Source organism: Macrobrachium nipponense, chromosome 4 (genome assembly GCF_015104395.2).
Source record: "Macrobrachium nipponense isolate FS-2020 chromosome 4, ASM1510439v2, whole genome shotgun sequence".
Lineage (NCBI taxonomy): Eukaryota > Metazoa > Arthropoda > Malacostraca > Decapoda > Palaemonidae > Macrobrachium > Macrobrachium nipponense.
This window is the reverse complement of record NC_061100.1, coordinates 48,267,461-48,293,796: the sequence shown is the minus strand read 5'-3', so window position 1 is coordinate 48,293,796 and position 26,336 is coordinate 48,267,461. Positions and strand designations below refer to the sequence as shown.

Genomic DNA, 26,336 nt, shown 5'->3' with positions numbered 1-26,336 from the left:
GCAATTTTCCCGCCACTGCGTCTGTCTGTTCCATTCGCCACCCCGAAAAGGCAGCTTACATTCAACAATAATAACAATATCCTATTTCGAATATTAACGGTGTAATTCACATACAGTAAATTACTAAAACACTTTTCAATTGCAAATGTACACCCAGATATCCTTTTATTTACCTAAAACTTACACATAGCGTAACTATTTAAAGTCCGGGATGCAGTGTTACCATGTGCAAGCACCGCAGGCGGGTGGACAGATGGAAAAAAACTGAGTATACTTTAGGCCACCATTTTTCTACCCAACTTTCGATTTCTTAATCACATTTCTCTCTGCATAACAACTAACCTCATTTTTTTAATTCTAGTGGATTTCTATTTTTCCAGCGCCACACTACTGCCCAACATTCACCATCAAGGTCTGCTAAAAAGTCATTATCGTCAACAATCACTCGGTTTAGCAATGCAGTAAATCTTCCCGTACAAGGAAGATTCCTTTGGCTTGGCTTCAATGTCTCCATCACTTCGCCACTCTTCAAAAACCTCACCTGACCCCTGATCACCACTACAGCCCCTAACCCCTCTACTGCATCCACACCTAGCACGACACCTGTACCAGCCAACATGCCACCAATGCAACACAACTCCAGAACAACTCTTCACCGGCCACACACACTAACAAAACTGACTTGCCCTTACACACAACCTCACGATCATTAACTGCAATTACCACATGAAGCCTACCTTTCTTGATCTCAAACACACGGAGTAACAACAGTTCTAGAACACTCAATATCCACCAAAGCAGTCACCACTAACCTTGATGACAGGGAGCGCCGTTAACTCTGACTTGGAGGAACTGCCGGCACACCAGATCCTCCAAAACCATTTCCCTACTCACATTTGGAACAATTTCTAGCCATGCGATCAACCTCACCACACTAAAACAGACAAAATTAAACTCAGAAAAAACCTAAACAAAAACACTTCTACTGCCAATTCATTAACACATTTATATCAGTAACGCTTTCCCTTGAAGCTTAACTGTACTTTTAGTAATGCTATTATTTGATTTTCAACCAGTTCAGACATCAACCACTTCACATGATCAACAATTCTGTTAAGGTTCATTTTATCAACTCTTGAAACTGCGGGAGTTTGCGTGACACAATTGCTGGCAACCCAACTACGAACGCCCTCAACAACAACATTGCATCACAAGAAACACTTGCCACAAATCAGTCATGAATACATCAACTGGTTCATCACACCACACACGCTTAGCAAATTGTTCATAAGCTTGATATGGATTTTAGGCAAAAGCTTCCATTAATGCTGATATAATTGAATAATGTATTTTTTTCTTGTCATAACTTAATTCATTATACACAGAATATGCACTTCCTTATAATAATAAAGGAATTACAACTGGTAGTTCCTTAATTTCCTTAAGCCTAGTAACCATTACAAGTTTCAAACCATTCTCCAACGTCATTGGTTTCATCAAATGGACGTAAGGTGCCCGTCATTATAACAGATACCCCTGCTATCGACGCCATTCTACCAAAGCCTAGAAAGACTTCTGTTTTTGAACTGGCCTCTCTTAAGTCTCAACAACAACAACAGCTTATGCACTACTTCTTGCTCCTGCCTCTTCACTCCCTATTCCTCCTTCTACTACTCCTTTTTCTTCTTCCTCCAACCACATTGTGGATTATGGCTTAGCCTAGAATTAATGCATAATATAAACAGCTTGACGTTTGGCACATTATTAAACAAAAAAATTTTTGTACTTGTGAAGAATGGTTTTCTTCCCATCCATTAAGAACCACAGGTATGTTTCCCCTCCTGAAATCTCTTTATGAAAATACAGTCACTTGTTTGACCCTGTTTCACGAGGGAAACTGAAAGACGTATACTCCTAGCACTCCCCACATGGACAAATATTGAACAAGTCCGTAGGCATGAGTAGATCCTGTAAAGCTTTAACCTCCTTATAATAATGTTTAACGAAGCTGAATTTGGAATGAAGATTATCAACAAATTCCTTGATTCCCTCAGTACTTCGATCATACAGTGTTGTGCCATAGGAATAAACCACAGGTCTAAGATTGGAAAGAAACTCCTTCTCGCATTCTTGAAGCGTAAACTCTTCTAAATAGATGGGCACTATTATCCGATCTTGAGTAAGAATACCCGGAAATGTGAACGAAAGTATCTCATCTTTACACAATGCCCTTGACAAGAAGACAAGGATTGTTGTGGCTGATTGTATGAGTTGCTGCCAAACAGCGAGTCTCTGTGACCCTAAGACTATATTCCAACGCCCTTTGATGGTTGGACTGTCGCGGTGATCTTCTAACAGCTTCCTGACCAATGCAGCCATTTCGTCGTCTTCTTCTGCGTTTATTATGAGATAATGACATTGCTTCACATGCTTTTCATACAGAGTTTTGGCCCTGTGGGAAAGGAATCAATTATAAGTTCCTGGGATTTCTTCTAACTTCTTCTAACAATTGGATCATTGTATTTCTCTAAATATCATAAACAATTGTAAAACCAACTATACATGTTTACTGTTCTGCTGATTCAGAATACATACCTGGAAGGTCCATATTTACGTATGAGTGAAAACCTCAAGTCATCCCTCATTTTCATCAATCTTTCACTTGACATGAAGTCTAGCTGAACACTGCTAGTGCTGTAAAGAAATAAATCAAAGTTGAAAACATAATACAACAATAAATGCAAAATGCATGAAATTACATTTAAAAATTTTCAAGGTCATAAACTTTGGGTCTGTCTACTTCAACTATTGTGTTGACGACCGAGTGGTTTTTAAGAGTTAAGATAGTTCCAGAATTTAAATAAATTCTTTAAATGGCCTTTTGTTTACGTATTCCATTGTCTATTGATAATGCAGAAATAGTAGTATAATCATTTGGTAGAGAAAGGAGGCAGAAAAGCCAATTTCTCATGTCGACTATTCTCTCTTAATTGAATTAATTTGAGACTTATCTAACTATGAGTGCAAGTTGTTTATTAATTATACATTGATTTATAGGCAAGATCTTATCAGGGTGAGATTAATATTTCTTGGCTAGGGGATTTAGGTCAATGGGATTGGTTAGTTGTTTTTGTGGAAAGAAAAAAAAATTTGTGGCATCTGTAGTCACCGCTCATTTTCCAAGCCATGTTCCAATATTCATCTCTTAAATTTCCAGCATGGCTTCTGCTAGTTAAGGTCTGTTTGGGGCCTCCTTTCACATCAGGGCTTAGTGAACCTTTTCACCGGTCTGTTCATCTCAAGACACCTTACTATAATAGCTTCCTTTAGTTTTAGTGCTGTTTCTCAGGAGTATGTCTTCTCACCTAAGCTTTGCTCTATCTCTGTGAAAATGAATGAAACCTCTCTACTAATAACAGTTGAATGTTCCCATTTTGTACTTTGATTTAGAGCTGAATGACCGAGGTAGAAGCTGAACTTTAGGTCTTTGGCCTAAATTCTATATTCAACTCAACTCAACTAAAGGCCTCAATGTGTTGGTAGTAGGTTTCGAAGGGGGCCAATAACAACCTGCTGAGGCAACCAACCTGCACCCAAATCATGAGCAGTCATGCTGAATGGGTGCCTGCAGATGAACCTTCCCACAGAGGGACCTTTATACTTCCACAGGGGCTTGGCATGACGTGCAGTTGCCATCTTGTTCCTGCGTCCGTTTCATGGTTCGGTTCTCGAAGAATAGTAATAATACAAAAATAAAAATAAATAAAGCTCTCCTATGATTGGTAGTTGACGGGAGGAAGTTTGATGAGTAACTGTATTGCTGCAACAGTCAGGCAGTGCAGAATCTGAGAATATGGCCATGTATCACTTGAGCAATCACTCAATGAACTCCCAGCCAATGACACAGGCAATTGCTAAGCTGCTGGAAGAAATTAAAAGTGTTTGCGGTGAAAGTGAAATGTACGCTAGAATACGTAGTTTGGTGTCACCGTTGGTCTGAGACAAGCGGGTGTTATGCTTCTTTGCTTTTCCTTATTTGAGAGTCCTAGATTCTCCGTTTGTCATCTGAATCAGTTGGTGGCATGTGGCTCTTTCTCTGTCTAAAATGCACATAAAAGCCGGATCTTCGGAACTTGCTCCCTGGAAACAAAATACCATTCTGTAAAAATAGAGTTTCTTCTACCTATATTGGAAAGGTCTCTTTATTCAACGATGACGTGATAATTCCCAGATGATTTCAAAACATTTACGTGTCCTTATTATCTTTTTTCTTTTTGACAAATGAATTATTAGTAAAGATGCCCTATAAAACTCAAGTTATTCTTCCAGTTCATTTAGTCATTCGCAGTTATAACGATTTTATTTTCACATAAAGTTTTTCTCCTTAGAGAGTCAGCCCCTACATTGCGAGAAAAGACTATGCAGTTGAGTTGCCAACACAGTGAACCTATGAACGTTCTAAAGTACAAGGTTTCTTGGCTTCTTTGCATTCCTTAGGTGTTTTCTTGATATTCTAGAGGTTGTCAAAATGACGACCTTGTGCAACTTTTCTTGTGAGGCAAAAAAAAGACCGCCATTAGGGAAAAAACAATTTTTCTCAATAACTCTGGATCTAAGCATGGAAATGAGAAGATAATGGTGCCTTACCCCATGTTTTTGAGGTCAATGTTGAAAGTAAAAGCATTAAATATATTGTATCTTGCATTTCTATTGTGTTAATGACAAATTCTTTATGTAAAATGGATTTAAATTGATTCAAAGCAAAACAAATCTTACACTCGGTAAAGCTGAAAATTTACTAGATAGGCTATAGTACGTCATAAGAATATATAAAAATAGACCACTACGGTAAGCTATCAACAATTCTAAGGTCATAAAGTACTTTGCAAGGCCAAATTTACTCAAAAATACATATGTAGTGTGTTTCATGAACATTGCTAATATATACATAGATAAGAAAAAGGGCTTAGACAGACATGAAAAATGACTAAGACAAACATGCTGAGTCTTACAAGCACGACGAAAGTCAAGAAAATTTCAAGAAAATTATTAGTTCTAACTAATCTTCATCAACATCAGAATTATCAGAACCATCAGTTTCTTCCAGCTGATCTAGTATAATCAGAAAAGGGTTATAACAGCCATCCACACCTCCACACACGCAGTGCACACTGCAAGATATTCTACTTGTGTGACAAGAACAAGTTGTATAACACAGGCTTTGCCTTCTGCTTTGCAGCCACAACTAAGTACGTCTATCAGACCAGGTGGAATAGTAGCAACAGCAGGGGATGGTGTTTTATCTTTCACATTCCATCCAAATTGTTCAATATCTACTGCTGGGGGTCCTGTTTGATCAGCCGCTTTCCATCTGAGGGAGGCAAGGCCATGATTCGCATCGGTTTTCCTTTTTTTCCTTGTGTAAATCTTATGGCGGGCTGCATTCATCGAGATCCCCTGAGGCATACCATACAATGCTGCAAAGAATTCCTGACCTGTTTTCTTAAGATCTTTTTCGGTAGCATTTTCCTCACCAAGTATTTCAGCCAATGCAGGGAAATTTCCTGACAGCAAGATATTTAGAGCACGTATTTTCCCTTTACTGAATGGATATACATTATCACAACCGGTCAGTGAATACATGCCCAACAACTGCAAACATTGAGGACCCAACTTTTAGCAAGTCTCATTTATATTAATGATTTCTCCATTCCAACAGTCCATTTGGACTTCACACTGTGATTGCAATATTCAGCTTTCCGCACCCAGTAAATTAGCAGAACCAGCACCTCAGTATCATTGCTAAGAACTCTGGTTATTTTGTTGCTTCCTGCTACTTGTAGCAAGTAGTATGTGATCATTGTAATATCAGCTTCTTCGTGTAAAAAGGCACAACTACTTTGACTCTAAAGTTATATCACTGCCAGGGCTGATAGAGGATACTGATGCTGAAAGCTTCTTTTTGTTGTTTTTGTTCTTCATAATGGCATCCCTACTGGGGAGATGACTAGTAAGGGTAAGGTTGTAGCTTGTAGTACTTTCACTACCACGTCGCTGTCTCTCATGGTCCTTTATTGAAAGGTCATCGTACTTATCAAATACCAGTATCTTTTCACAATGTTTGGGTTATTTAGGGAGGCAACTCTTCATGCTGTCAACAAGCACAGTTACATCACCACCATGAGGCCATGTTATATGATAGAGAAGCTGTTACGCATCCACTATGACAATATTGGGGGCTGGTGCGCTACACAGGCTACAGAACACCAAGACGTTTGGTAAGAGGACATTGTGTGCCTTTTCGTAAGCAACCATACTCATCAATCAGAGATAATGGGTCTGCACATAATTCATAACATTATCATTATTATTATTCATGTGCTTTATGTAGTCCTTTATTACATACATGAGTTATTCATTTTTACACTAAATATGCATGAGATAACATATTTAAGGGCTTTGTGTTAATCCTTGCCCTTGAAAACATGGGTTTAAACACCAAAATATTTTCATTATGATTCTCCAGTAAAACGATATTTGCGAAAATAGGTATTGAGAAAATGGCAGCTTACATGTGTACGTAGAAGATAATGCCCTATATTGTTATTTTGACAACCCACCTCAAATACCTTGGAATACCCTTAGGATTTCATATCAAACATAAAACCACGTACTATAGAAAATGCATAGGTTCCCTGTAGAGGTCAATGGGACGCCAAATGGACTAATGTAGTACTTAGTTCAGTCAAACTTGCAAATTCAACTAAGTTAAGGGAACTTTAAAACTACAGCAAAAACATAACTGTTTTTAAATGAAACTTACTTATCTGAGAAGAGATCACTCTGACCAGCAACTCTCACCGGCAGGGAGTCGGTTGGCAGAACTCTTATTCCCACTGAATCAGGAGCTTTTCTGCTGTGGTCATCCTGGGCGAGGCTTGCTGGTGCTGGCCTGTGGCGAGCAACACTCGGTTTTGGAAGCTGGAGAAGCTGAAGAATTTTCCTCTGACTACTTGCCTGGCATTCAGTGTCTGATGAGGACGTTGTTTTGTCCTCTGATTTAAGAATACGGTAATGTTCTGGGCGGTCCTTCAATGTTATGTTTGTCCAAGCCATAATGTGGTTCACGGGGAATATTCTTATGTAATGCAATAGCTTATCTTTCCACTTTCGCATACATTCGGGATTCAAAAACGTGAACATCTGCTCTTAGCATGAAGTCCTTTACTGAAACCTGGAAGTATAATTAAGTTTAAAACTTTGGAATGAATAATTAACTGGTAACTTACCTACAAGAGTTTGCCACTGTATATGTACAGTAAAAGTATGTATAAATCATTCAAATGTGTCTGAGTACACGCAACTTTGTATCAGAAGACATCATGAAAATGAGATGGAAAGACGGAGCTGAATAATTAGATGCTTCTCAACTGACATATGATCAAACATAGACACAGGATTAAATGAGAACTCGATTGATAAAAAGCTGAGAGAAGACAAATCACTTTTAAACCCCCAGCTTCGCTTAAGGAGCAACTTCCATCAGTAGGTACCTTCGACAAAAAATACAAGGCTAGACATATGAAGATCAAGGAACAGGAGAGAAGTATGAAGAAACATAAAGTGAACAGTTAAGACAAATCCAGAGGTACCCAAAAGGTGATCATCCTAACAAACAGCTATCTTTCAGAACCGCCATCTAGCTATTGCACACTCTCACAGTTCCTGGTTCTTACCATTTATTACAACTCTCCTACCACTGTCAACTTTTACACATATGGGTCCTCCTCCTTTAGGCCGGCCACTCACGTCAGATGGGATTTGTAATGCCCGATCGAAATGGGCGGGGTTTAAGCAAGTTTGAATGTGAGTGGGGTGTTTTTTAGTCAAAACAGATCTGATCAAGCCCGGAAGTCAAGCGAGATCGACAAACCTGACAGTTGAGGTTTGAATGAGCAACTCACGGTCCGACACGACACTCAAATAGGGGTTTTTCAGATTAAGCCGTTCAGAACTGATAGTTTGACCGTGAGTGGTGTCTTCGACGAGGCTTAATCAACTACTATGAAATTCAGGGCCTCTGTAACACAGTTTTTTGGACTTTGCTCCTCATCAAAGCATCGGATGTAGCTGAAAGTTGATATATGTATATTTTACAACCACACAAATTTTGTCAGCATTATCAATAACCTAAACCCGATAGTTTTAATTTTTATAGAGTAAAAATTATCTAGCCGACGCCATGGCCAATGATTACGAGCCAAGAGTCGAAAAGCATTCATTACGTAAGCAAGGTAAACACCGTTTTACGAAATGTTGCCCTGCCCATCCACCAGACAGAAACTCATTCACCTTGTTCCATCGGCTCTGAAACCCATAGCAGTCAAGAATGGCTAACAGGATTTGGAATTGTCCCCGTGGTTGCAAAACTGCAACTGCAACAGTCAAGAGAAAGCCCGTGGCCATACTTACTATAGACTGAATAGTTAATTATTCAGCTTCTAGTTTAAATCCAATGTTTATGGTCTGATTTGTATTTAGCGTAATGTGATTATAATACTTGTAATGTCATTCAGGATTTTGAACATTTCCATTAACTATTCACTATGCCACGAAGAGAGAGAGAAAGAGAGAGATTTTATGTAAACAGTTTTTATATAACTATTTTTGTTAAAATAAGATTTTTATCCAAAGTAAATACAAGCTTATATGTGCTAAAATCTCCAGCAGATCAACGGATCATCTGATACAATTTTTTTTTGTTCTTCTTTAGGCCGTACGACCGTGTTGGATATAAAGACTTTATGAATGGTGGAACGATACAGAGATGTGGGTGGGGTATCTGTGCTAGCGTTGTAATACTACTGTAGCAGTAGTGCCGCATCAGTAGTAATAGCAGATTAATGCATGAATTAAACGTTTAGGCTAACTACTGGGATCCTTGAGGATCATTTAGCACTTCTTACAACTACTCGAGAAATGAGTTTTTATAGCCAGAAGTTACATTTTCTAATCCAACAATGCCCATGATAGCCTTCAGTGTTATCCTGAATTATAACGAGGTCAAAGTGGTGGAGCCTCATGAAGTCATCATTCTGACGATAATTATTGGTGAAGGTTTAAAGCCAAAATACGGTACCGGCTATTTTTTTTCAGTAAATAGGTAGATAGCCAATAAATAAAAATTGCTTGACATTGGATATAGCAGTTATCAAATCAAGCTTGTCTACTATGTTTTTGAAAATTACCAACTATTCCCTACATCTTGTCAATCTGATTGTGACCTATAAAGTAGACTGTAATTTCTTAGAACACTTATATTGGGAGTTAGACTAATAATCGAACTGTTTTTGTATTTATTAACATATATTGTTGGTTTGTTCATTATGACAATTATCAGTGGAGAGGTTTCAGAGTTCATAAAGGTGTACTGCTTTGCTTGTATTTAAATTTTTATGTCATTGTTGCCAGAGGTCTAGCCTTCGTTACGTATAGCAAATCATCCATCGAGAAAGAGGGAAGAAATGCTGTCATAAGTTACATAACGAGTGCGTTCGAAACCTTTTCTCTGAGTAAATTGGCTTTACGTTAAAAGTACTAAATTTATTCAACCTCTGTAATGCAGAATACAGTCAGAATTTATGTGTAGATATAATGTGTACTCTGAATAAGCGTTATATTTATGTAATGCATAGATAAAAAGTTATTGCGAAAAAACCGTGTTACAGAGGCCCTGAATCTCATAGTAGGAGGTTCATTTACCTAGAAACGGCACAGAAGAGGATATCGTTCAACATATCAGGCTTTCGATAGATAAAGAGTTCTGGACGGGGTTCTTCGAGATTCATAAGTCGTAGCATGTCTGTGGAATATAAAAAGTAAAGAATATTATGACAAACAAAAAAGAAATGCAGCTTATCAATCGATACGTGAGAAACTAAAGAAAAACGTTCTGATGCAACGAAAGAAATGGTGAACAAGAAGATAAATAATAAATATAAGACCTTCATATCGGAAAGAAATAAGGAAAGTAGAGGCATTTAAGAGATCGGGAAGTGGTGCATAAGACGTTTCGTCTCTTAGATATATATCCATACATATTTTTTCTTATTTCTTTACAAACTGAATTTTGTAAAATTTCATATAATTGCAATTTACCTTATGAGTGTAAACAAAATTAAATTACACAAGACTTCAATTCACAACAGTGATGTTGGAGACTGAAGGACGTAGCGTTTCTAGATCCTGGACTCAATGTTTCAAATCCCCCAAGTACAATTGCTTTTAATATATATATATAATATATATTATATAGTAATATATATATATTATATAATATAATATATATATAATATATATATATATATATATATACCAAATAAAAAAAAAAAAAAACCAAAAAAAAAAATTTATATATATATATATATATATACTATCTATATATATATATAATATATATAAATATATATTACTACATATATATATATATATTACATACATATATATATATAATATATATATATATATTATATATATGTGTGTGTGTGTGTGTGTGTATATGTTTAATAGTAATGTATATTATACAATACGTAAAGTAATCTCTAAAAACAAAACAAAAAATTGGTGCCTTGCTCAGGACGTTTAATCAGTTATATTCCAAAGTGAAAGAAAAATAAGAAAATAAATTGAGGATATTTCTTAACGAAATAAAAAATATATGCTAAAAAAAGCTCCTAAATGATATATGATTTAAAGGAGAACTGGAGACAATGCAAAAGTAAAATCATAATGTGAGGTAATGAAACCTCCCTCACCCTTATAATTTTCTTGTAGGTACTTGGTGCTGATTGCGAAATAGTGTAGCGTAATGAGGTTACACAAAGACTTATTACCTTTTCACTTTTATAATTTTCTACATTAATTTTATACGCTACAAACTGTTTGGTATATTTGTAGAAGAGTCAATTATTTTGAGTTTCTAAAAGCCAGTTTATTTTTTATCGAAGATACAAATATGTATACATGAGTTTTATTTATCTTTATTATGTAGTCTTTGCAGAGTGTTGTCCAAATAGCTTAAAATGCCCCCACCATGACTCATCCAAGAGCTTTGGGCGATATGGCCACACTCAATTTTATATCTTGATAAGAACAGTCAGTCGCTAAGTAGCGTAATGTGGCACTTGGCCTTTCATAGGGCGTTGAGGATTTCTTCTTGCATGTGTCCTTTTGCACGACCTTTTTAATCTTCTTACAAAATTGAATGTTGCCTCGTCCACCCTTACGTTTATCATAGCAATCCATGGGAGCTACCTTTATTTCCTTCAAAAGCAATAAATGGGAGTTTTTTCTCTTCAACAACCAATCATTGACCCAATATTTTTTTTCGTTACTTTTTTTTTCATTGTTATACAGGCTGCAAGTCACAGACTGAGCATTTATGGTTCATTACAGGTATTCCCTCCGCTATGTCTAACTGTGTGGCTGCCAACTCTAGACTGACTACTTTGTTCAGACCAGGAGTAACGTGAGTTTGCAGTTTTTTTTTTTTTTTTTTCTTTTTTTTTTTTTTTTTTTTTTTTTTTTTTGAGTCTCCTCCCACTCAGTTCTCATCGTACGACCAGATCGACTGTGAGTGGCCCGCCTTATACCGGGTCTTTCGAAATATACACCATTTCACCAAAAGAGCTCTCCATTCTCTTACCCTTCCACCAGATCGCCCTCTCCTTTTCCCTTCTTATCCTTTCCCCCAATACATCCTCCTCCATCATTGGCCTTAGGACTCTTCACCAATATCTCCCCTCCAATTCCCTATCATCCTTTCACCAGATCATCATTTCCCATTCCCCTCTACCCGGCTTAACTGTGTACTACCTGGTCTCAACGGTCTACAAAATAAGTCAAACATTCTTTTGAAAGAGTGAAGGCAAAGAACGTATTTATCCATGGCAGTACTGTTGTCTCAAACCAGTCACGCTGCAAAATCTGTTTCTGAACTGCCATCAGAGAACTTGAAACCCACCATCCAGTCCCCACACCAAACATGATCGTGAATTCCTGCATCACTCTGCCAATTCTGTCCTCAGGCTTTGAAATCGTATCACATTTATAAATGACATTGTCACAGATGATCCCAATCATCCGAACAGATATTTCAGGATGATTTAATGATCTTAAAGAGAGTGTGGGATTTTTCATCATATATTATCCTTTTTAACGCTCTTCCCTCTTACTGATAAACGACCAGTTTCTTAACTTCTGTGTTGTCTACCAGAAGGGTGTCCTTGCGTTTACCACAAGAATTCCATAATTGCTTCCTACCGACTTCGTTCGCTAAGACACCAGAGGTTTCCCAGTTTTCACCGTCAGGCAGCTAGTAACGGGGGCACATTATATTTCTCACAAATTTTCCTGATAGCTACGTGAACAACGAAGCTGATTGTTTAGAACTTTCCTGTGTCACTTAATACTGACAAAAAATTCAAGGAATCTCAACCAAATCAACGTGGCCCCAGTACTTGCAATGTGGCAGAATACTGCAGCCTTCTCTGTCCTGTAGAAATTATTAATGGCAAAAATAAATCACCCAGTAAAGTTAGGTGTAATCATACTATACTTGGGTTCAGACAAAGAAACAACATGACGTCAACTGCTATTATGGAAACGTGGGGCATTTCCATATTAGATAGTTTACCTTATTCCATCATAATCGTGAGCGTGATCAGAAAGGATTTCCAAATACTACATCATATAAAGGTTTATATGCTGAAAAAGTAACCTGATCAATGTCGCTAGCATATATTTTCCTCTTTATTTTACATGACCAAATGCAGCTTTAAAACAATGCCTACGAGATAACAACACTCATGCACAAAAGTGAACACAAAAGCTGAATCTTAAGTTTATTTATTTGCAATATTGCGAAGTTCCCCCATCTTCCTAGAATTGCACGCTCAGCTGAATTCTAGAATTCCAGAAACTGCACGACTAATCCGCTCCGCTGGCTCCACTTCCTCCGCCACAGCATCGTTCTTACTCGCAGAATAATATGCTCACGGAATTTCAGACTCAACGAACCATCGCGCATTAGCCCTGAGAGCTCTTGCTGACTAGTTGGTACTACCCAGGACCCACTACCAATCTCGAATCTTTGCATTCTTGACAGGACGAGCAGAACAGCATTCTGCAGTTGACGGGATGTTTAATAAATTCAGGAAGGAAGGGTGTTATCAGTCTCATGTGTGAACCCCTCAATCCCAAAGAACTACCAACGAGATAAATGAGCTGCACAAAAGAACCAACACTATAAAAAGGGCACATTCTCCATAGGAGAGATGCAGTTTCTATTGATTTGGAATTGTGTGAAGGAAAGTCAGTCGATGGGCGGAAAAACAAAATTTGGAAGTCAAAACAGATTGAAATTGGATACGAAAGTAAGAAATGTACTAATCTAAAAAGAGCTGTATGTTGATACGGACAAAAAGCAAGTTGTGATAATCTTCTTATATCTTCAAGATTTTTTCGATTCGAGAATAAAGAATACTACGAGTCAGATGGCAATACTGCGTGAGAGGAAATGGCATCTGGAAAATGGCGGAGGTTCAAAGATATAATGGAGGGAATTTAGACACGGATTGGATATATCCGTCGCGTCACTGGTCTCCTGAGGACACCAGAAAAGTTGGAAGAACGTCACCTTCCTCCGGTAGGATTATGGGAAGGAAAGCTGGATATGAAGGGTGCTTTAAAAATCAGAGTGGATGCACGTGACTTCAGTATATATGCGAATACCACAGGAAAACGATAGACTAGGGTCAGTAGTACCAAGCGTGAATAAACAACACACAAAGGCGCTAGGTACTGACCTTCTGCTTATAATTTTCTTGTGGTATTCGCATTTATATATTATATATAATTTAGGATATAACATATATATATATATATATATATATATATATATCTTATATATATATATATATATATATATATCTATAATATATATAGATATATTATAAATATATAATTATATATATCTATATATATATATATATATATATATATATATATATATAAAATTGTGTATGTGTTTTTCCCCGTAGGAACAGATTTTTCCAGGTTTTTCTACGAGTGGTAAGTAATGATTCCCAAGAACATTTGCTTTGATTTATTCGTTGAAGTTCCCTGCTCATCCCCATCCCATAGAAGAAAAAAATAGAAAACGAAAGAAACAAGAAAAAAGTGGCGTGCATTGTGGGAGAAGAATTGTCGTACTCGTAGACCATGGGGTAGGAAAAACCTCCCTCCTCCCTCTTCTGGGACTATTTTTCCTAGTTAATTTGAAGCTTAAGCTTTCAGAAAAGTTCTGTTGCTCAAGCGATTTCAGGATGCAAGCATCCGTAAATTGCTATCAAAGTAGCCAATTAGTATATGTTTGGGCGTCACTTACATATAAACTGTTTCTGGAGGCAGAACATTTTACTTTTAAATAGACCTTACTACTTACCAAAATGAAGCTTATGAAAAGTATTTTTCATTAAGATATAGTATGTTTAAATAGCTTGCATTTATACAGCCTATGTACATAAAAATTTTAAAAAACAAATATTTTTATTGGTACGAGAAACTATCTTTGATTATAAAGAACTGATATTCCTAAAAACTGATATATTTATTATAGATACATATCTTACACTTTACTAACTTCCTTTTAACATCAAGATGATATCATTAATGTAAAATAAATAACTAGAGCCGTCTCGTTGCCACGAAATCCGCAAATATTGGCCATTTTATAAAATGGCATTTTGTATAAAAATGTTTGTTGGAGAGCTAAGACCTTGAGGAGGAATTACATGTACCCACCAAATATGGTCAGAAATGCCAAATTACAGTGGTTAAAAGTCTATTGCTGAAGCTTTTCAAGAAGCTTAAGCATCAAATTAACTAGGAAATATACTAGTCCCAGGTATGAAGAAACGGTTTTGGTTCTTGGTCCACGGACTATCAAGTGTGGAAAGTCACCTTGAGAACTCAAATATCTCTCTTCCCCCACCCCCCACCCACCTCCCCGTCCCCCATCCCCTACCCTTCGACTCTCCCCCAACCCCTTCCTCTCCCACTTCCATCTCCCTTCTCCTTGCCCTCCCCAAATTTTCAACGTTGGGTCACGGGGATATATAGATATATATATATATATATATATATATATATATATATATATATTACGTGCATTATGCTACAAATGTCTTTTAATATCAAATTCGCTCTACCTTGGAATTAATATATTTTCATATATGTTAACCGAAGGGGAACAATTTAGGATACTTGTAGCTTAATGCATGTAGTATATGAATCACGGTGATGTGGTACAAATTCATATATTGCGCATATTTACATATATGTCGTTGGAAGGAAGAAGTACATCTCAGGTGGTCCTAGAAATACATTGATGTGCGACGTTTCTGACCACAAAGGTTTTATTTTCAATCTATAGAGACAAATAAACCACAAAATTAGCTTTCAAAGCGCTAAAATACACATATAAGACATAATAGATTATAAATAGCGAAATTAAAACTACTTGATACAGCAGAGCCACCCAACAAGGGAGAGTAGCTTCATCATGCAAATGCGTTTGATAAAGTGATAACACATAGGATTGAAAATCAACAAGATTAGGGACAAGTGCTGCAAAAAATTGGAAATCCCATTCGGCTGCTGTCTCAGGTTCTTGACCTTAACGGAACTGTTCGTTGCCTTCTGCTGTCTTTTCTGGTTTTTTCCTGTTCCGGTTGATTGTCTGAATGATTTTCATTATCGACCGACACACACACACACACACTAATTTTTTAGTTGACAGTAATTTCGTCCTCCCGTGGATTCGAATCAGCGGACAGAGGTGAAATCAGGACTTCAGTGACATGACCGACTCGGCCAACATCTGAGGTGGCTGACCGAGTCGGTAATGCCACTGAAGTCCTAATTTCTCCCCTGTCTGTCCGCTGGTTCGAATCCACGAGAGGACGAAATTATTATTAACTATATAATTCCCCTTCAGTTAACATATATAGAAATATATTAATTCCGAGGTAGAGCGAATTGGGTATTAAAGGACATTTGTAGCTTAATGCATGTATATGAATCATGGTGATAGCCATTGATGTTACTTGCGTTGTTTAGTAGTCAAAATAAACAAGTGCGGAAAGAGAAGACTTTTTTTCCCCTAAATTGCACCAGGAAAGATACAGCCCTGCCAGGATTTCCCACGACTGGCCACACCTCCAAAACAGGGTGTGCCCAGGATGTGGCTGTTTCCGAGTTGGAGGTGTTACGAGTTATTAAATAAGGCCGATTCACACTGTACGGTTCGTTTACGTTTCGTCTTCGTACCGCTTTCGTTCGTAAATTATTATTACATAGAAACTAATGGAGCTGTTCACACTATACGGTTTGGTCTTCGTTCGTCTTTCCTATGGCTTTCGTTCGCAACGGCTCTGATGCGTTTGGAAGAAATCTCCGACGTACGAAACGTATACGTACAAAATGCATACGTATCCTCACCGCTCACTGACTGTGAACAGAGATAGGTATCAGTTTCGGCCACGTTGCGTTTGGGGGTAATTAAGCGATAATGAGTGACGAGAAGTTGATAGAGTTGGACAAAGGGTATGAGGAGCTATATGATATGAGTGACAGAAGATACAGTGACAATCAGACGAAAGAACAAATATGGAAAGATATTGGCGACGAACGGAAAAAACCAGGTCAGATATTCAACTATATATCACTTCATCTTGATATAATTTTTCATTCACCTTTCCATTTACATTCATCCTTATCTCTACACTATGTTTTCTTCCAAGGAAGAGAAGCAGGAGGACTGTTAAAGAAATCTTTAAATTTCTCTCTTACAAGGAATGTGCCATGAGGGGCATTTCCTCCCTGTCTAGCTATGTCTTCTAAAGAGCCTTCATTGTTGGAGACAGTTATGTTGGTAACATCAACAGTATTGTCACCCAAGTAGTTGTGCAAAAGGCAAGTTGCAAATATAACATTATCAACATTATCAGGTAACAAATTCATCGTGCTTTGATATATTCTAAACGTCTGAGTCAGTATCCCAAAAGCGTTCTCAACAACCCTCCTTGCACGTGAAAGCCGATAATTAAAATGTCTTTTCTTATCATCATCATTGCTCTGTAAGCCGGGATAAGGTCTCCGCAGAGTTTTCAGAGGAAAAGTTTCGTCTCTATTAACGACGAAAGGTACAGTGCAAGATGAGTTCGGCAGCTGTGTTGGGGAGGGTATGTTGAGAATGCCTTTTTTTTAACTGCTCACCGAGCTTTGAATGAGAGAAAACAATTTATTGTGCAAAAAAAGCCTACAAAGCACAGCACAACAGGCAACCCGGACGCGGTATGCGTGTAGGGGAAAGCCCTCCTGAATGAATGGCACTGGCTGTGGTATTATACATATCTTTTCCACCCTATTGATTACTAGACAAACGTCATTCATCAGGGCTGATATGGTACTCAGGTAGTATTACAAAATTTAAATACTTACAGATAACTATATCGGGAAACTACAATATGTTGAGTAGGAATTACCCATTAAGTGATTGCACTGTATAATTAGTCTTAAGTATTACAAGATATTGAACTTTTATATATATTTTTCAATATATAAAAATGATTTGAATGTCTGCTATACAAGATACACATTTTATCAGTTTCCTGTTGAGGTACACAATTGCTACGGAGTAACATGTGGTATACTATGGAGTAAATAATGAGCAATGTTTTACTTTATAACAAGTTAAATTTGAAATAATTACTTGACAGTATGAATGACATTCAGATGAAGTCAACACATCAGATTTTATATAAATATTATTAGAAAAATTAGATATACAACAATTTTAATGATGTTAACACGAAGCTCCAAAATAGGATGTATGCTCAATATGCTAATATAGATATTTAACTGAATGAGTTACATTTAGATGAGTCAACATATAAAATTTTAAATAAACGTTATAAAAAAATAGACCCATAACAATTTCAATGATGCTAACAGGTAACTGAAGAATAAAATGTATACTACAATTTAGTTACTGCACAATTGCAGATAATTATTTTGCTAAAAGAATTGCATTTAGATGAGGTCAAAACATAAGATTTTAAGAAAATATTATAAAAACAAAATAGAAATACAAGTTATTTCTTATGCTACTAGGTAACTGCCGAATAAAACATACTACAATTTGATTTTGTACAACATGATACATTATATACAAGTCTATTGACAATCTGGAGCAAGCAAATTTTGGATGAGTATTGATAACCCTTTTCAGCACACCAGGTTGCAGAAAATGCTTGAGTAGGCCTGTAACGAGTAATCTCTTCACACTCCACGAGATAATGACTTAGTGTGTGCTTCCTTAACTCGCCACATAGTCTGCAGCATGTTTCTGATGGACTGACAGCTGGCGGTACCTCCCAAAGGTATCGGCTCTGCATCCTTAGTCTGCTATACGTTGTTCAAAATTCCAACGTCACTATTTTTACCATCTTCTTCTTCTTCTTCTTCCCAGCTTGTTCCCATTTTTTATATGGGGTCGCCGTTTCGGATGAGCCGTTTCATCTATTTCTATCTTGCGCTTCTGCCTCATCAATTCCCTTCTCATGTAAGTCTCCTCTCACACAGTCCTTCCATCTCTTTCTTGGTCTCCCTCTTTTTCTTCTTCCTTGCACCTCCACCCCCATAGTATGTTTCTCCAGCGTGGTCCTCATCTCTCCTCAACAGGTGTCCATACCATCTCAGCCTCCCCTCCTGCACTTTCTTTGATACTTCCACCACCTTAGTTGACCCCCTTATGTAGTCATTTCTGATCCTATCCACTCTTGTTACCCAGACATCCACCTAAGCATTCTCATTTCTGCCACATCCATCTTCTTCTGCTCTGCTTTTTCTCATGCTTGCTGTCTCACTATTTTTACCATATGACCCAATATCTATGGCCCCAATGCAGTTTGGAAAATTCCATAGATTCGGCCCCACTGAACGATTGTCTGAACAATTGTCGTTATCGACAAACACACACACTATCCACAGTATGAACGATCTCAGCACCGATTTCAGTCTGAACAAAGATTTTGTCTCGGGAAGACATGGCATCATCTCTAGAAGAGACGTGTGCGATAGCATTATATCGGCAGACATTGAAAGACCTGTGTATGACAGACATAAGTCGCAAGCCAGAACCTGACCGTGACAGATTTCAGCTGAGATCGTTCTGACACGAAACTCCGCCCACTTTTGCATTCAGACGAGCACATACACAATGTTTTTACGAACGATACCGACAGTCGCTCAGATAATCGTTCAGTGTATGGGGCCCTTTACAGGTGATCGCACGTGTGGACGGGTAACCATTCGATTTTATGACAGTTCGCCGCCGGATTTCGCCTGGGAAGGATCTCAGCCGCTCGGACCAGAATATCAATAAACTATGTATAGGCCTAATTCGTTTAATTGTTAGACCATGCGGTGCTATATTTGTAGACCGTTGTGAGTCCAAATCTTATGATAGAAAGTAAGAAAAAAAAATTTCTATACGATAGACTATTTGGTATAGCCTAGACCAGTGTCCTGCCTGTTTATAATATAAAAGGTGTTACTTGTGAACCTAGGCTTCACGGCCTATTTCGTAAATAACTGAACCAACCGCTAGTTCTAATTTAACCTTATTTTTTAATATAGTATGAGAATACACATCCCTATTTAATAGGCAATATTTAGACCATACTTTGTTCCGCCATTTTGCTTCTTTCCTATTTTGAAGTGAATTGTCGCAGCAGTTACATAGTCTATGTAGCTCCAACTCCTTCCTAATCACCCAGCGGAGTTTCCATTGCTGACATATAGTGTTGCCACGACGGAGGCTGGGCAAGAAATGAGGGCAATGACCTCGAGTGCACTGTCCGACTGACAGTTCTACTCCTTAAGCCCGCCAATAAAGTTCAGTTATGCTTGCACAGTTATAACTAATGCATAGTTCCAACTGTGCAGTAATAACTGCGCAGGCATAACTCAACGTCAGTGGGGCGGGTTTACGTGTGGATGCTCATCCGTCTAACTGCTTAGGAAGAAATAAGGAAAACTGTTAGCCCATATGACCCTGATGTACATACGTTGTGAAGTCTTTTTTTAGCATATATATATATATATATATATATATATATATATATATATATATATATATAATAAATGACATTTATTCTTTATTTATTGCTAAAAAGCCTTCACAGACATATGTCCTTGGGGTCGTTTTGGTCTAAAGATATTATTTCGGTAAGTTTTCTCTTACTTCCGCTCCCCTTGAATCTTTAGCAAAAAATATAGGTATACAAATAAATAAATATTCCCCGCTGCATTATGTCGTACTCCAAGACATCAAGATCTAATTACCAGGAGGAAAGTAGAACAAAGAGAAGAAAAAGATGGCAGACTGGGACTCCCTTCACCACTGGAACATACCAGGGATTCATTTCCATAAATGTTTGCGTATATAATGTAAGTTTATGAACATTTCTTTCCACTGAAATCTGCACTTTGCACTCATACATAGGTATGAATGCCGTTATGTAAATGACAAAAAAAACAAAAATAAAAAAGAATAAAGTAAAACACACTTTTATTAAAATGTACTAAAAAGTAAAAATAGATAAATAAATAATCGAGACACACTAAGATTTTCTTACAAATAAAATAAAAGCGTGCGCACCAATTATGGAAAGAAATGGTATTATAAGAAAAGACATAATTTTATTTTGTTTCCTGTAGCATCTCCTTCCAAATTTCAGCACCGCCCTAGCTTTTATTTTTGTAAATATGCTTTAACTGCACGAAAAATCCTGTTTGTCTCATGCGAATTATATATATATATATATATATATCCCCCTATATATAATATATAAGTACCGGTATATTTAATATATATTCTATTTGACACTATATAGTTCTACTGATTTATGATTGTAGCTGACAAAATTGAAAGTGATATATTTTCGAGCCAAAGAAGGTTCGAAAAATCCGTAGAGTTATTAACTTATTCTACCGAGTTGAGAAGGTAAAAAAAATCCTAAGATTTTCATACAAATCCTGAGATACTGGAGAGGTCACCAAAAGTCACTGCTGACCTACTGATCATGTAAGGTTGTATTGTCACCGGGATTGAGTAACATGCAAAATCTCAAGTCCCTCGAACAAAGGAAGCAGGTCGAAAATTGAGTCACAAGTTTTGACCCAAACTGATTCAGAACTCAAGTTAAATAAAAGCATGTAATAGAAAGAAGAAGGTCAACAAGATAAAGACTCCTCCTGTGTTATATGGAAACACAATGTACCATTACGATCTAAAGTAATGCATCAGTTCCTAAAATGTTTCAGACAGTAGGCATATGTAAAAGTATTCAGGTAGCGGTATCTGGCAACTATTTGCCTGGCCATGCAGGCACATGATGTGCAATGGAGATTGTGACGGCCGACGGGCTGTTTCCATTACTTGTTTAAGGTACGTGTACACTGTAGATTAAAATCTAGCTAGACCTGGCTTCCTCTAGTCAGGCTAACCTAAAGTGTGCATACACTACGCCATAATTTGCTCTCCTTAATAAAGCTTAGATTGAGCGGTGGTAGATTAAATCTAGCGAGACTTCTGACGTTAGTGTACTCTGAAGTGTGCTTCGACCAGGAATCAGACTAGAGAAGCTGAGACACTCACTTGTGAGACGTCACGGTCCAGGCACCTACGTAGTTTGCTGCATCTGCCACATTCGTCATGAAGACATGGAGAAAAAGAAGAGAAAGAGAAGTGGGTGGTCAGAAAATGGACAGCCAGGCCAGGGCGAAATGAACTTTAAAGAGAATTGGTTAATGACGATGCAGTATCCTATGAGAACTTTCTATGTGTGTTCTGAAGATTGTGAATATTTGCTGGAAAAAGTGACCCCTAAAATTAAGACAAGATGCTCATCTCAAAAAAGCAATAACCCTTTCAGATAAGCTAACGCTTACACTTCGAATTTTAGCAACTGGTAAGTGCTATGAATGAATAATACCCTTGAATATATGTGTACATTCATTACAAAGCATTCATGTACATGACAGGACGACGTCATTTTACTCACGTTATACAGCCGTTCTCTCCCTACATCGAGAAAATCTATTCAAGTCCACAGTCTCAGCACGTACTCTCCACCTCGTGTCCGCACTCTATTAATCCTGGTGTCTACTACATCACTCGCTAGACTACAACTCGACCCACCGAAATCGGAGATTAATTCTAGCTAGACCACTCTCGCTGCTGTTTACACTATTTAGAGAGCTCTAGCTACAGCAACTCAAGCTGAAATATCTAGTGTGCACGTGCCTTTAGCGTTGCCCCAGAGCAAGAGCCTTTGCCTGCATAAGATTGGTTAAGTCTAAAACATAGAACCGAGTCACTCGCTATTACGCTAATGTATATAATGGCTGCCGAGCTAAGTAACAGTTTAAAGGAAATTTAAATTATTATTGGTCTTTCGAATGTATTTTGTTTTGTGAATTGTGGTATCGATTTTTTCTTGACTCGGCCTAACCATTTTTTTTTTTTTGGTCTGAAGGGTTTTTTATTTTAGCATTCAAAATTGTAGGTCTATATATACGTTTTCCGTGTACAACGTGAAAAACAAACCTATTTATTATATATCATCTAATTACCATACTGAAAATGTCACTTTATTGGTCTTCTCGAATTTTCCATGAGACCTAATTCTGAAACCGCGTGGTTGAAGACTGAATTAGTCACTCCTTGAGAGAAAAATGTTTATACTCCATAATGAGGTGAAACAAAAATAATTAATTTCCATATGAGGTAATAGATTCTTTCGAACGAACACAATTAAAGAAAAACAACAATAAATCGTTTTTATCCCATATAATTAGTAAAAGTGAGGTATCTAGCCAGTTTCAGTTTATCAATGCTTTTCCAATCCTGAAATTTAGTGTAACTTCCAAAAGCAAAAATAACTTCGTTCGCACATTTCGTTACCACGTAGCATTCATTCTGCATAGGCCTACTATATGACTCTCTATAAAAAAAAAAAAAAAAAAAAAAAAAAAAGTTTCCTTCTTTGATATATCTGAATTCTCCTTCATATTTTCAATATGACATTTTTGATGATACTAAAAAGAAAATTGGCATATGTATGATTTAGGAGTTATCGTGCATCCAAACTGGTCTATTGAACATTCGACGTTGAAGGTGTGCCAACCGAGCCTCATAAGTCAGTGCATTTGCTCACCCTTCAGAGAAGCGAACTGTATTTAGTTTAAGAAAGGACTATAAAATATACAATATTTTTTATAATTATATCTTATTTTTTAACATGAAATAACGTTTTTCTTTTAACAGAAAGATCTTAAGACAGATGATAATCAGACATTAGATAAGCCAGTTCCACTCACTGACGAATCAATTGCGTAAAATAACAGATCATAGATGATACTATGTCAACAAGGTAGGTAGGACTGTTCATTATCTAAACATGTCATATTTTATAATGATTCGGACAAAATACTTAATAGCCTGCATAAAAGTTTTTCCCGTGCAATTTTACTTTCTACTTGTGATAATTGATTCTAATTTTCATATTATAAAAAAAACTCAACCTAAGTATATATGGAAAAGTAAAAAGAAAAACGATTCGAACGATGTATTTCGTAAAGTGAAGCAATTTATAATAGCGTAATATGACTAAATGAAACGTGAAAAGGAAGTCAAGGAATCAAGAATGTAACTAACTAACCAATTTTCTTCCCTTGAAATAACAGGGACGCTTGCTCTTCTTGGGCCTCTCTCAGGTTTGCGGCCTGAAAGAAAAAGGCTTCAACTTTTCTAATTAGCACAGTAACACTATGATTTACTATCACTTCTTAAATTGAACACACCATTACGCTTACAGGTAAAATACTGCAAGAGGAGGTTATCAGGCATCGGCATTTAGAATTCCTCTTCAATTAATTTCATTGACATTATTCAGTAAGAATGATCTGGGATTCCGGATTGTTAACAAACATTAAGGAGTCCATGTTGCCTCAGAAAGTTGAAGAAGGAAAAAATTAACAATCCTTTCTAGGAAATGCTATTAGTTTCCAAGCGACTTTTCTTTGTGTCTTTCTTTAATTCTTCAGTTGAAAACCCTTATGGGATGGGTCAAGGGAATGTATAACCTAGAAGGTTCCCAATAGAAATCAGCCATCAGAGAGGTAAGTTATAAGAAAAGATGATACAAACATTAATGAGGGAATAGAAAATAAAACATATGCACCGGAAATTCCAAGAGGCGTCAGCAGACAGCAAGATAAATGGGTTCCTCGTTTGAACACTTGGAGATGAGAGGATTCCACAACTGCGCTGGGTAAACTATTCCACATTTTAATCAAATTCTTTATCTAAGTTATTTATCATTTGCGAATACTGTTTATGGGGTTCAAAATAACGAGAGTGAAGATCTCTTTTCAAAAATGTAGGTTACAATTTCATATTGTGTATTGGCACTTATAAAATAATACCGCGCAGTTCACGTAAAAAAGAAAAGAAAAAAAAAAAAACTCGCTTTACATTGCGAGTGACTATTATCTATATATCAGAAATAATATTATTACGCTTAACTCTTCAAAGGATTGGCTACTAAAGTAAAAATACGCGAAAGTTAAGCGCCTAAACATGTTGACCTTAACTCGCAGTTTTTTTAAGTTTACTGTTTCACACATTTAAAGTCAAGTTCAGACACACACATCGCATATATATATATATATATATATATATAATATATATATATATATATATATATATATATGCATTAAGCTACAAATGTTTTCGGATTTCACATATTTTCAAATATGTCAGCCAAAGGGGAATTTTTTAGTCGATAATAATGTCGTCCTCTCACGGGTTCGAACCACCGGCCACCGGATTGACGAGAAAATCAGGACTTAATGACGTTATCGACTCGTACTAGTCAGGTTAACAACTATAGTTGGTTCACTTAAGGTGGATTCTTGGGTGAGCCTTACGCCTACGAGACGTTTGTTTGGCGGCCGCTGATTGGCTGGGAGCTGCCTACGTTTCGTAAGCATAGGGCTCATCCGAGAATCCACCTTAAGTGGATCAGCTATAGTCAGGTTACAAGATGATACCGATTCCGACCTTACAAATCACTGTCGAACTCCGTATTCGTAATTAGAATCGATATCCAACCCCCTTTGCCATGTTAACAAAGTCGTACGTTTGCCGCACGTAGCCATATTGTGATTTTTTATCACATCACCGAAATTCAAGTATACGCATTAAGCTTACTACAAAATGTCCTTTAATATCCAATTCGCTCTACCTCGGCTCTACCTGGGCGCTGGTTCGAACCTACTAGAAGACGAAATTATTATCAACTAAAAAAATTTCTTCGTTTAACATATGTGAAAACATATTAATTCCAAGGTAGAGCGAATTCGATATTGAAGGACATTTGTAGCTTAATAATGCACTTATATGAATCACGATGATGTGATAAAAAAAACAACACACACACACACACACACACACACATATATATATATATATATATATATATATATATATATATATATATATATATATATATAGATATATATATATATATATGCCTACATGTATGCATGTCCCCGCATGTGTATGCATAGCAAAATATGATTTCTCTTACCGAATAACAAATACCGATGGTCCGCAGGTTAATTCATTTTCTGTTCCACATATCGACGGCCAAAGTTATGATTTTCACGTTGAAAAACAACAACTAAAAATTGTAAATTAAGGGATCACCGTGTATTTTCTCAAATTCGGTGTAGTAGTGATCACCACGAACAGTACGCAGAGAACTGAACTCAACAACGGTCAACAACGCACTGAAGCAGGGTTGCCAGATTTTCAAGGCTAAAAGTTGCCATGATTGCTAGAAAAGTTGCCAAAAGTTTGCCAACCTCCCTTTTCCACTAATAACCCTTGATTAATTTAGCCAAAAACATCCTTCCTTAATGCATTTTCTCTAGTTACCTGTGCATTTGCCATAAAAATGAGAGAAACTTGAATTTACACAGGTATCATAAATCGTTGTGTTGAAATTTTGTACTGATACAAATAGTAGTTTTCGATTTGCATTTATTATCTCAGTAAGGGTGTCATTTAGGGGGGGGCAACGTTCCCCCCCCCCCTTCACGCCCAAGCCCCAATAAGTAACAACAGCTGATTTTCCATTATC

General features: G+C 37.0%; 2 protein-coding genes across 5 annotated transcripts in view; one reads left to right on the top strand and one right to left on the bottom strand.

Annotated features, from left to right (window-relative positions):
* Positions 1 to 1,322: 1,322 nt before the first annotated feature.
* Positions 1,323 to 25,989, bottom strand: LOC135210916 (uncharacterized). 4 transcript variants are annotated; one of them, XM_064243874.1, is made up of 4 exons: positions 25,901 to 25,989; positions 6,824 to 7,234; positions 2,596 to 2,694; positions 1,323 to 2,452 (listed from the first exon to the last, which is right to left on the bottom strand). In XM_064243874.1, the coding sequence occupies exons 2-4, from the start codon at positions 7,201 to 7,203 to the stop codon at positions 1,915 to 1,917; spliced, it is 1,017 nt and encodes a 338-aa protein (XP_064099944.1). In that variant the 5' UTR covers positions 7,204 to 7,234; positions 25,901 to 25,989; the 3' UTR covers positions 1,323 to 1,914. The 4 variants fall into 4 exon arrangements, with proteins under 4 accessions (XP_064099944.1, XP_064099946.1, XP_064099943.1 ...); XM_064243876.1 differs by lacking the exon at positions 6,824 to 7,234 and adding an exon at positions 9,763 to 9,862 and having other exon boundaries at positions 25,782 to 25,983; XM_064243873.1 differs by having other exon boundaries at positions 25,782 to 25,983.
* LOC135210917 (uncharacterized) overlaps positions 22,046 to 26,336 on the top strand; it is a 28,775-nt gene continuing 24,484 nt past the window's right edge. The window contains exon 1 of the mRNA XM_064243878.1: positions 22,046 to 22,097. The gene's annotated coding sequence lies outside the window, so the exon portion shown is untranslated. The remainder of the gene's footprint in view (positions 22,098 to 26,336) is intronic.

Bases quoted from the DNA above. Each gene is read 5' to 3' on its own strand.
- LOC135210916 (XM_064243874.1), bottom strand. From the start codon at position 7,203: ATGTTCACGTTTTTGAATCCCGAATGTATGCGAAAGTGGAAAGATAAG. The intron at 2,695-6,823 runs GTAAGTTTCATT...ATTTCTTTACAG, and splicing joins AGTGATCTCTTCTCAGATAA to CACTAGCAGTGTTCAGCTAG. The intron at 2,453-2,595 runs GTATGTATTCTG...CCTTTCCCACAG, and splicing joins CGTAAATATGGACCTTCCAG to GGCCAAAACTCTGTATGAAA.